Source organism: Echinops telfairi, unplaced genomic scaffold (genome assembly GCF_000313985.2).
Source record: "Echinops telfairi isolate 266 unplaced genomic scaffold, ASM31398v2 ScPeMD7_5868;HRSCAF=6743_1, whole genome shotgun sequence".
Taxonomy (NCBI): Eukaryota; Metazoa; Chordata; class Mammalia; order Afrosoricida; family Tenrecidae; genus Echinops; species Echinops telfairi.
The window spans coordinates 13,633,575-13,645,045 of NW_022109768.1; the positions used below are offsets into that span (position 1 = coordinate 13,633,575).

At 38.6% G+C, this 11,471-nt stretch overlaps 1 protein-coding gene across 1 annotated transcript in view; it reads left to right on the forward strand.

The window, feature by feature from the left end:
- OTUD4 (OTU deubiquitinase 4) overlaps positions 1–8,855 on the forward strand; it is a 51,121-nt gene extending 42,266 nt beyond the window's left edge. The window contains exons 18-20 of the mRNA XM_004708749.2: positions 551–830; positions 2,314–2,354; positions 3,999–8,855. Of these exons, the coding sequence (XP_004708806.1) occupies positions 551–830; positions 2,314–2,354; positions 3,999–5,213 (1,536 nt within the window). The 3' untranslated portion in view covers positions 5,214–8,855. The remainder of the gene's footprint in view (positions 1–550; positions 831–2,313; positions 2,355–3,998) is intronic.
- Positions 8,856–11,471: the final 2,616 nt, after the last annotated feature.

Consider the following 11,471-nt stretch of genomic DNA (forward strand, 5'->3'; position numbering starts at 1 on the left):
CAACAAAATAGCCTTTCAAGTTAAAAGACATTCCAAAGTGTCTCAGGTGAGCGGTTGCCTGACCTTGGAGCAGGGTTAGTTGTGAGAGCCACACAGAATGTCTTTGCCATGTACTTTGCTTTGCTTCCTAGATGCAATGGGCAAGTTTTTTTGGGTGGGATGAATTTGAGATGTTCCACTCATCCCAGGAGTGGTGTCTGATGTGATAGACTCCCTTGTTGCTTTGGTTGTTTAACACTAATTGATTCTAGCATTTGACATATCTCCCGTGGACCAACCCTTATGGTTCCTGATTTAATCCTTCGTAAGGACCCTATGGTTCACACATGTTTGTAAGGGCCACTATTACAAGACATTAACTCAAAGCATGTTCCTGAACTGGTTTCATTGTGTGTCCAGGAGAGTCCTTGGTTGATTAGAAAAGTGCACTTTTTATTGCAAGTATACATACGTTCTTATATAAGCTATTGATTGTGTAGCTTCCTTTACTTTTAATGTGATGGAAGCAGTTGTAGAGAATTAATTTTTCTCTTTTTGTGATTTATATGAGTTGTATGCATTTTTTGTAGGTGTTCCTGCTCAAATTCCTGTTTTGTCAGTGACACAGACTCTGACCACGGGACCTGATTCTGCTGTGTCACAAGCTCAGTTAGCACCATCGCCAGTTCCTGTTTCAATACAGGCCGTTAACCAGCCCTTAATGCCTTTGCCTCAGACACTGAGCCTTTACCAGGACCCACTCTATCCTGGTTTTCCTTGTAATGAAAAAGGAGAGCGAGCCATTGTACCACCCTACTCACTGTGTCACACTGGGGAGGACCTGCCTAAAGGTAAGGCCCTTCTTCATGTTTGCATTGAGTGAATGAAGAAAATCAAGTGTAGAGGGAAATGAAGAGATGTGATTAGTAGTCTAGTCTGATTGCAGAATAAGTCGGAAGTCTGATTTTGGAAGTAAGCAGATGTCTCCCTATTTCAGTTGGTTCTTCATTAGTAGATATCTTTTATGTATTTAGTAATGGACTCTACTCATGTCATTGCTTTCCCAAAACTAGTTGGAAAAAAATTTCAAATGATTAGCCAGGCACATAAACACTATTGGGCTTTCTTATTGGTATGCATTTTTGTAGCCATTTCCATTATTTCATCCATTAAAAAGTTGTGGAGAAGAATATAATATGTAGTAGTTCCTATTTCAGAACTATGTTAATACTTATTTAACAAGTAATTTCTTAAAGGAATTTGCTTTCCTTTGCCCCAGTTTTTAGTTTGTAAAAGATTTTTTTATCTGTTGCATGCAAGAGCTATTTAGATGTTTTTCACCTAGATTCAATGTCTCACTTTCTGTTTGGAAGTGAATTTTATTAGTTACTGGGTATATTCGAGACAGTGGCAACTCAGAGGGATCCTGGAAGACAGGGTCGAACTGTCCCTGTCAGTTTCCAAGATTGTTGAGGGGAGTAGAAAGCCATGCCATTCTCTCTTAGAGTGACTGCTGGTTCCAAACAGCTGACCTTATGGATGACAGCTGAGCATGTAACCACTCAACCACTAGGTCTCCTTAGCAAATGGATTCCTTGGCTAATAGCCTACTAATCCATGTTATTCATGAGTTAGGTTTATGGTGATTTGCCTCCTATCACCATAACATTTAAAATACTGAAGTTTTAAACCCACAGAACAGCTGGGAAAGAAATAAGTTCCATTTTAGCCAGATGAAGTGACCAATTTAAGTTATTTGGGGGAGTTAAATGTTACCAAAGATGGTAAAGCGAATTATTAGATATTAATCAGTTTGTTGTCATATGTTGACTTGTGTATTGCTGTGAATACTGGAGCTGTGCCTCATCAAATATCACCAAGGTAAAGTACATTGGATAAGTTTCAACCAGCTTGCAGACTGGGACAGGCCAGAAAGAAAACCCTGGTGATACAGGCTTCCAAAAATGTAGCAGATGTATGCTCATATGAGAATAATGTCCATTATTGTGCTGGCAGAGGAGTGCCTTTGATTGGAAGGCACTCAAAATACACGGCGGTAAGCATTGGGCTGGCACCCAGACCAAAGCAACCAAAGTTCGCTATTAAGTTGAGTCGCCGTCAGCTCAGTGGCAACTGACAGCAGAGCCTAGTTCTTGGGATTATATTATAGTTACAATCTGTTTGTGTATTATACGTGAGAGCGAACAATTCCAGTAGGTAATTGGAGCTGTAAGACCCTCTCTTGAGGATATCTTTGTATTATTTTAGGATATGGGTAGACTGGGATGGGAGACTTAATATGTGTATAATTGAATGAGTGATTGTTATTTTTAGATAAGAACATTCTTCGATTCTTCTTCAATCTTGGTGTGAAGGTAAGTATATATTTAAAATTTTTTACTATTTTAAAGTATAGGTAATCCCTAATATACAGTGGTGTTTGTTTTGATGACTGTAAGTTAGTTCTGATCTAAATGAAATCTCCCCCCCCACCCCCATGATTATTGCCTTTTATTATTCATATTTTTAGAAGGCTATTCTTTGTCATAAGTGAAATAAAAACAATGTCACCAGTGTAGTTCATTGTAACTCTGATACTCGGTCCTAGCAGACCAGTAACAGGATTTACAGAATCGCCTCATATTAGGGACCAGCATTTCCAGTACCAAGTAGTGGTGATTGAGACTTCAGTTTTTGCGTTTACTCTTCATTACTGATAATTCCACCTTGTGACCATATTCAGGAAATGGCCATGTCTTTGGACAGTCTTTTTTAAATGCTCCCATTTGGGAATTAAATGAAAGATTTGAATTTGAGGTTCCGCTTTATCATTTTGTAACGATTTAGGCCAGGGCGAGCCATTTAGTGTATCTGAGCATAGCTGGGTCTTCGATAATGTTTCTGTGAGTCAGAATAGACTCAGTGGCAGTGTGAGTGTGAGTTTTGAGGGCTTTTTTTTAGCCTGGATTATTTATGGGGTGAGCATGATAATGTAATGTACCTGCTTCAGTTGTGGAAAGACTCAAAAGGAAATAAAGTGCATGTTCCTATATCTGGAGATGTGGTTGTTTAATAGCATATCTTTTAGGAAGTGAATAATCCAGAAGTAGCTTGCCTTGAAACAAGAGGCTGGAGCACTCTGGACCTTTGTTAGTATTTTCTTCTCTTGTTCTAGATCAATTTCAGGCTGTTAACATATCAAATGAATGTCCTACTGATTGGTTTCATGAAAAGAGAATTGACATCATCTACTGAGAATTAGTTTTAATTTCACTGTTTATTATCATTGTATTCATTGGCTAGTCTCATATTTAGTTAATACTGGCTTTATTTCTTGGTTAATTTTGCCAACTGAGTAACTGATACCGTTTCTTGGTGTTCAGCTGCACCTTGGCAAGGGAAGAGTTTGGGAATGTTTCACTGTCAGCATTTCTCTACTCTTTCTCTAGCAGTTTACCTTAATTCTTGCTACTGTAGTGCCCAGGTAGCTTAGAGAATTGAGCTTGAAGGTCCATCTGGTACCACCATTTTATTGATAAAACCAGGTTCAGACAGGTGGCTGGCTAGGTATCACACAGTGAGTGAGTGAGTGATAATATTAGAATGTGAATCCAGGTCTGTCTAAATGGGCAGCGGCAAAGATATTTAGAGGAGAGACAAGTTCTTGGGTGGTGGTGGTTCTTGAAATATTTTACCACCAGAAATTATCTTTATAGGATGAAAACATAGTCATCTGGATGGGTTCGTTGGATTGTCTCATGTCAACTTCTGTACTAGAAACTTGAGTTGGTTTCAGGACAGGGATAGAAGAACAAGGGATAGAGTCTTAGAGCACCTATTGAATTTTGTACTACTTTGTCCCCGAGTCTTATGATCTAGTACCCGGACAGCAGCTTTTATGGCCTGTGGTCTTATGCCTGTCTGAGGTGCTTATCTTGAACCTAATTGTTTTGAATAGATAGCCATGCGAATCCCTTTTTTCCCACCTCTTTGTTTATCATGTTTTGTTTCTCTTTCAGGCTTACAGTTGTCCTATGTGGGCTCCACATTCTTACCTGTATCCTTTGCACCAGGCCTACATGGCAGCCTGCAGGATGTACCCAAAGGTCCATGTCCCTTTGTATCCTCATAGCCCTTGGTTCCAAGAAGCTCCTCCTACTCAGAATGAAAGTGATTGTAGTTGTGCAGATGCACACTTTCCTATGCAGACTGAGGCCAGTGTTAATGGTCAGATCCCACCAGCAGAGATTGGACAGCCAACGTTTTCTTCACCTCTGGTTATCCCTCCACCCCAAGTGTCTGAAAGTCATGGACATTTGTCTTACCAGCCTGATCTTGAAACCGAGAACCCTGGGCACCTTCTTCATGCTGAATATGAAGAGTCGATGGGTGGCAAGAATATGTTCCCACAACCATCCTTTGGGCCGAATCCATTCTTAGGCCCAGTTCCCATTGCACCTCCTTTCTTTCCTCATGTTTGGTATGGCTACCCATTTCAGGGATTTATCGAAAATCCAGTAATGCGGCAGAATATTGTCCTGGCCTCTGATGAGAAAGGAGAATTGGATTTGCCCCTGGAAAATCTGGATCTGTCTAAAGAATGTGCTTCAATTTCAGTAGTTGATGAGTTTCAGGAGGCTAGTGGTGAAGGTCCACTCCCTGTCCCGGAAGCAGTTATGACCAGTAAGCATGAAGGCCGGGTGGAGCAGTCATCCCAGACACCTAAGGCAGATCTGGCCCTGGCTTCCACCCCTTCTGCAGCAGAGGGAAAGGCTCATCTTCCCACTCAGATTCTAAACCGAGAGAAAGCAACCTCTATTGAACTTGAACCTAAAAGGACCATTTCAAGTGTAAAAGAAAAGCCAGAAAAAGTGAAGGACCCTAAAATTGTCCCTGATGTAGTTAGCCCTGGGGCCAACTTGGTGGATAGTAGAGTACAAAGACCAAAAGAAGAGAGTTCAGAAGATGAAAATGAAGTGTCTAATATTTTAAGAAGTGGCAGATCCAAGCAGTTCTATAATCAGGCTTTTGGAGGCAGAAAGTACAAAAGTGATTGGGGTTATTCTGGCCGGGGAGGGTATCAACATACAAGAAGTGAGGAGTCCTGGAAAGGACAGCCACACCGAAACCGTGATGAAGGTTATCAGTACCATCGCAACACCCGAGGACGGCCGTACAGGGGGGACAGGAGGAGGTCCGGGATGGGAGATGGCCATCGGGGACAGCACACTTGATACTTGCAGCTGAAGTGTTGTCAAGCAGACACCAATGGGTGCAATGTTTTCTGAAGGCTTTTAAAAAGTTGATTAAAATAAAAACCCAAATTGGATTCATCGTCTCCCCTTCCATCGTGAACAAGAGATCTTGGACACGAGTTCAAAGGGGCAGATGAGTTCCCAGTATGGCCATCTTCATTCAAAAGCTTCATTTATCGGGTGACTGTCCCCCCCCCAATGAAAAAGAGGAAAAGCTAAGTATCTTTTATAAACAGCTTGATATAAACATAGATTTAGTGTTTGATTTTTTTTTCCTTGTATGATATGTTTGACTTCAAATGTTGGAAAAATGTGCTTTATATAGTGTTTATTAAATTGGCAGAAAAATGTACCATTTGACACACTATAGATTCCAAAACATAACGTTGCACCAAATAGAAATGTCTATTTTATTATTCAATGCCTTAGTAAAAAACTGGGCTCAAACAATTCTCAGCCTCAAACACTGTTTTTTGAAATGCTTCCAACCCAAAGGCCTTTCATCTCAATATCTGTCAAACTTGAATACTGTCTTCTCTTTAATATTACACATAAGGCAGCCTATTATCCTGTGTATTAGAAATGTATATAGTCCTTTTAATATACATAAGGGTATATTTTTGAATTTTGGTGAGTATTTGTTGAATATGGGGTTGCAGATAGAATAGGTAGACATTTAAGAAACAAGAAATCCTTAGAAATTCCCACCAAGAATTCTTAGCACTGGTGTAAATATCATGGTGCCTATTAGAAAGAAATGTAGATGCTATGCATTTTGAATAAACCTGCATCTGTTCAAGCTGCAGACATTTTTAAATGCCACTTTAACACTAATGCACTGACAGAGTCTAAATATTTTGTGAGAAGAAATGCAAACATTTTTAGTTTGACAAGGTTTCTATGGAGTTAACTCTTTTTTTCCATTTTGAATTTCTTTTCTCCTTGCGCCATTGGTTATGTGTAGGCCTTTACCATTTGCATGTTTGGACTTGTCACAGATGGAACGATTGTGACTTTCAGTGTGTTATTTTTCTTCTCTCTAGAGGATGCTGCTAGCGATGGTTTTGCTTTTCATTTTACAGTTTATAACCCCTAGGCAACATGCCTCTGACCCCGCTTCCTCTCCAATCTCTGCAGTATTCCTAGCAGTTGCCCTTGCAAGGTGTTGTCTCTGCTCCTGCAAGGTTTGACTCTGAATTGACACAGTTTCATTCATCTGTGTTATTTGGGGGAAACTTTCTGTAGCATATATTTCCTATTTGTACATAACAATGTGAAAAACTTCCCTTTTTTATGTTAAAAGATGACCTTTTGATCAGGAAGCTTTGAGTGCTATGCAAAATAACGTAGTAGTAATTTCTTCTGCTTATAATATACTAAGCCCCAAATCGATGTGTAGTGGCTTTTTAAAAATAGATTACTTTAAAAGCATACAGTTCACTTGAAATTGACAAACTGAAGCAGTTATGTTTCCTGGGTTCTCTGTAACCTACAGAAATATTTGGATTCAAGCTAGGCTAAGTGAATCTCCACTGTACTGTAATAATGGTTATTTACCTCTGTGCTGTATTAATTACCTAATGTCTGTGTAACTGCTGATTTGAGTAGTGATTAGCATTTAGATGTTTTGTAACATAGAACTTTTAGAGTGCACTTTGAAAGATAACATTTTATTATGATGGTGCTAGGTAAAAAAAATTGTAAAAATTGGGATGGTTGTAAGGAAAGAAAAAATTCCCGAAAGAACCTGTTGGTAGGAATTTCTGTTGTTACCTTTAAGCTAGAATATTGTTGGAGGTACTACTTTCCATCATTTGTTGTAACACCAGTTGAATATGGAATGAGTAAGACCGCTGGAGGGTTCTTCACTTTTCCCCGCCCAGGCTTATATAATGAGTAGGTTTAGTTTACCTGGTATTTTTCCTGAAAATCACATTTGGATGGGAACGCAGATTTAAGAATTTGATAGGTTAATCTCAGGAGTCTAAAAGAGTTGCTGTTTTGAGTTTCATTTTCTTGACTGGGCTATGTTCCCAGTCACTGGACTGTCTAAAGAGTGGATTGGACAGAATGCTGTTCTTTTCATCATTGTTCGCTGCCTTACCTCAATCGGTGGTAACAGTACGTTACAGCTCCTGAAGGAAGAGTGCTGGCAGAGAAGTTCAGCAGATGGACTTGACTTGGTCGCCTCTGGAATAAAAAATCGTTTGAGTCTTGACAATGTTTGCATGCAGGTGTTTTGTTTCTTTTAAATCCAGGGAATTCTTGCCTTATCCTGAGGTCAACCGAGGACAAGTAAACTTGTGTCTTCCTTCATTTTAATTGACAAGAGTAATTCTTTTATATTTATACAAGATGCAAAATTGGAGAATTTGAGAATAGGTTGTGGTTGGCAGTTGTGGAGCTTCAATGGAGATCATACACCTTTTGAACAAATGTTTAGACTGACCAAAACTCACTTCTTTTAGTTAGGTGCTTTTGCTGTCCCCTGTCCCTTCCCTTTTAGTATTATGTATCTTTCTCTTTGTCAAGTCCATTTCCTCAGAAATCTGCAGCTCCTTCTTGCCCCCGTGACAGCAGGACACCGGCATCTTTGGGGTCTTTGTGCTGCCTGCTCTCCTAACTAGTGTGCTTGCTCACATGCATGGCAGACGTAAGCTGACCTTGTCTTGACGGCACGAGTAGGCTTTCCCAAACCACTGTGCTGATACTACTTATTTGATGCAAACTCTAATTTTGCAGTGTGCTGTTTCTTTTGTGACTGAAGGTTGAATTAAAATGCCTGTGAGCTGCAAACTTGCTTCAGATTGACTTGGTGCAATAAAGTTCCTTTCTAACCTTTTCTGGTTTAGAAAACATTCAGCCATCCTAGAGACTTAGCAATATTTATTTTTGCCTCCTTTGTTTTATCTACAGTTTTGGAAGAGTTGAATTTTTTGCCTTTCACTAATGGGTACTAAGCAAGGTCCATTCTAGTGTAGCTGAAGATAATGCACATTTGGCTACACTATTTCTGTTTACTGTTTTTTGCTCCCTGTTTTATGCCCAAATACTGTTGTGTTTTTGTTAAGAATCTTAATGGCTCAGTTCCAGTGTATCAGTTTCAAAGAAGTAAGATTTTGTACCAGTGTCAACTATTTACTTTCCCACTAATTAGGATTATTTTTTTAAAGGGACCCCACCTCTTCTCTCAGTACAAGTTTTGGAAGATTCTAGAAAAGGGGCGGGTGCATGTCTTAATGCTGAGAAACGGCTTTAGGGTTGAATTTACTTGAATGGATTAAAAATTATTGTTACAGTTAGAAACAGTGTATGTATGAGAAATGATAATAGCCTTACACTGAGTACAAATAATACTTAAAAGCATGTGAAGATGTGATCATTTGTGATGTTACTTGTTAAAAAAAGTATACATATCTTTTGAAGTGTTGAAAAGAAAATAGTACTTTATATTCTTTATCATATCACTTTTTGTAAGTGTTCAATATATTCCTGTTTATTTTTCTATGTTCTGTTTTGTAGCCTTAAGAAGTGTTTCAAAAATATCTGAATGTATAAAAGAGTAAATGCCCTACATGGTGTGATGCTGCATTATATATAAAATTGTGTGCATACATTAAATTTTGTCTTGATTCTGACTTCTTTTGGTTCCTTAGAAACACAGTGAGTTGGCCAACTGTATTTATTGCTTGACCCTGCCTGAGGAGTTGAACGAGATTGATGTTGAGAGAGATTGATACTGATTCTGGAATTGGCCATTCCAGAAGTGGATGCGATGAAAAATAGAAATGCCGTTTGGATTGATCATAGCTTTATGGGGTTTTGAAAGGCAGGCTAGGTTAGGTCCCGGTGTAGAGTAGTAGAAAGTCGTGCGGCTTTTCTTCAGGGATGCATGCACTGCCTTTTCCAACTCTTGCAAAGCAAATGAGCCTTCAGAATATTTACTTAGTTTTTGGTGAGACTATACATGACCAAAATTCATTCTTCGATATAATTGCTCAGTGATAGTGGTTACAATAATCACACTGTGCCATTTACTTTAACTGTTTAATGCACTAATCTGTCTTTAGAACGGTCGATTTGATCTCAGCCAATCCGAAACTCAAGATTACTGCAAAAAAAAGGTGTTAACTTGATTGGGATGGTTTGCTTCAAGGTTCAGAAGTTTTCTCAGGGCGACTGAAGGGATTCATCATCAAGGGTCCAGCAAGTCCGTAGTTTATAAAGCATTTTATTCACATTCCAACCCCATTGTTAACAAGGACTCGTTGATACACATCTTCAAAATGCTCAGCTGTGAGTGGCAATACCGTTTTTAGGCTGGTTGCAAAGATCAGGCTCCTACTGGTTTAGATGTACCAGGGGACCTCTAAAAGCTTGTGGGGAAATCCCATTGTTTTCCCACTTTTGAAGTGTCCTTGTATGGTAGTGACTGGTTTTTGGTGTCTACCATGGATGGTGGCTCACAACTTGTTCTCTACAATTCATTCACAAAATGGTCATTACTTTTGATCCTGCATAAAAGCACTAATGGAACGATGGGAAAGATCAACTCTTGGAACTAGTTGATCTTAATGCGAACTCTTTCTGTACCTAGTCAACTGAAAGCTTGCCCAGGCCAACATCACTGCTTAAAGCAGGAAATGCTGAGCCATTTCAATTGTGCAGTTTCTGGGCCTTGACAATAAGACCAGCCTTCCCTCTTCATTTTTGAGGTCTTCACAACTTTCTGTAATCTAAAAAACATGTTTATTGTACAGAATCTCATCAGACTTGAAATAAAACTTCAATGATTTGAGAAAATGTCCACTTGAATTGTTAAAAAACTGTTACGAACCCTGATCTGAAAAGCATTTTTCCACTGTTGTTGCAATCATCCACTCGACAGGTGTAGTAATTAATGAATTTGTCTGCAGCCATCCACTTATGGGGAATAAATTTATGCATTTTGAAGTGGAACCATAGTATTAATACTTCTGATTGACCTAACAGTGGTAGGGTGTTGAGTATATCCTTCACTAGTTGAACATGTCGCCCTTCTCTTTTGTAACAGTATGCACATACATGTACAATGTACCATTCAAGAGAAACACTGAATATATATGCTGCTTTCCTGTTTTTGCATCACCGAAGTTATTAGCCCTCCCAAAAGTAACGTCCTTTGGGTATTTTGATGCTTTCTATAGCCTTCCTTAAGTGGCAGTTTTATAGTTTCAAGTAGCCTTTTCGTTTATCTAGTTCCTACTGTAGATCTTTTCTCATACCAGCACACAACAGTATCTGGAAACAAGCAATTTCTTTAAAACATGAACACATCCATAAAAATAGCTTTTATCTTATTTTATTCAATATACTTGAAATACATAGTTAACCTATCCTTGAAAATAGGCACTACTTTGGTAAAATCCGCTTTATATACAAAACCTTTGATAAAGTCATGCTTACATTAAGTGCACAGAAAAAAAGCGTGAAAGGATATATAGTCAACACAGGTAACTTTTTGAAAATGTCTGTACGCCGGTCATGACTTTTTGTCCCATGGCTGTATATTCAAATTCTTCACCACATATTCACAATACATTTTAAAAGTTCTAATGGAATCCAACTAAATTATACTTTTAATGTTTATTTTATGGTTATTTCACACAGCTCTCATTCAAATAATTTTCACTTTACCATTTTGCTTCCCTATTGCCTGCATTAATTAGCAAACTCCAGTGTAGTGTATTAGAAGTATAATTTAAATTTCTTTACAAGTACCCTGATATTCACAAACCTAAAACACTGAATAGATTTGGGTCAGTTGTTAAAACACGCTTGCTATAGACTAAGCACAACTAAAAGTAAGATTTAGAAAATATCCTCAATCTAAACGCAAATGGAATATATTTGGCACTAATGGATACTTAGTACTTACTGGGGACAGCTGGAAGTTAAAAAATATACAGATGGCAAGTCAAAAATACATTTAGCCTGTAGATTAACATGTCCAGTTGATTTTGACATCACTGATAACATCTATCTGACAGTGGATCTATCCCACTTGATTTTCTATTTCTAGGTTGTATTTATGGGAACCGACTGCCAGGTCTTATTCTGTGGAGCTGCTGGTAGGTTAAAACCTCCAACCTTTTGCTAGTAGCTGAGCAAATTAATCATTACCACCAGGGTTCACTATACATCTAGGGTGAGACTCCCAGATTTGGATTACTGAGGACTATTTTTAAGGAAAGAAAT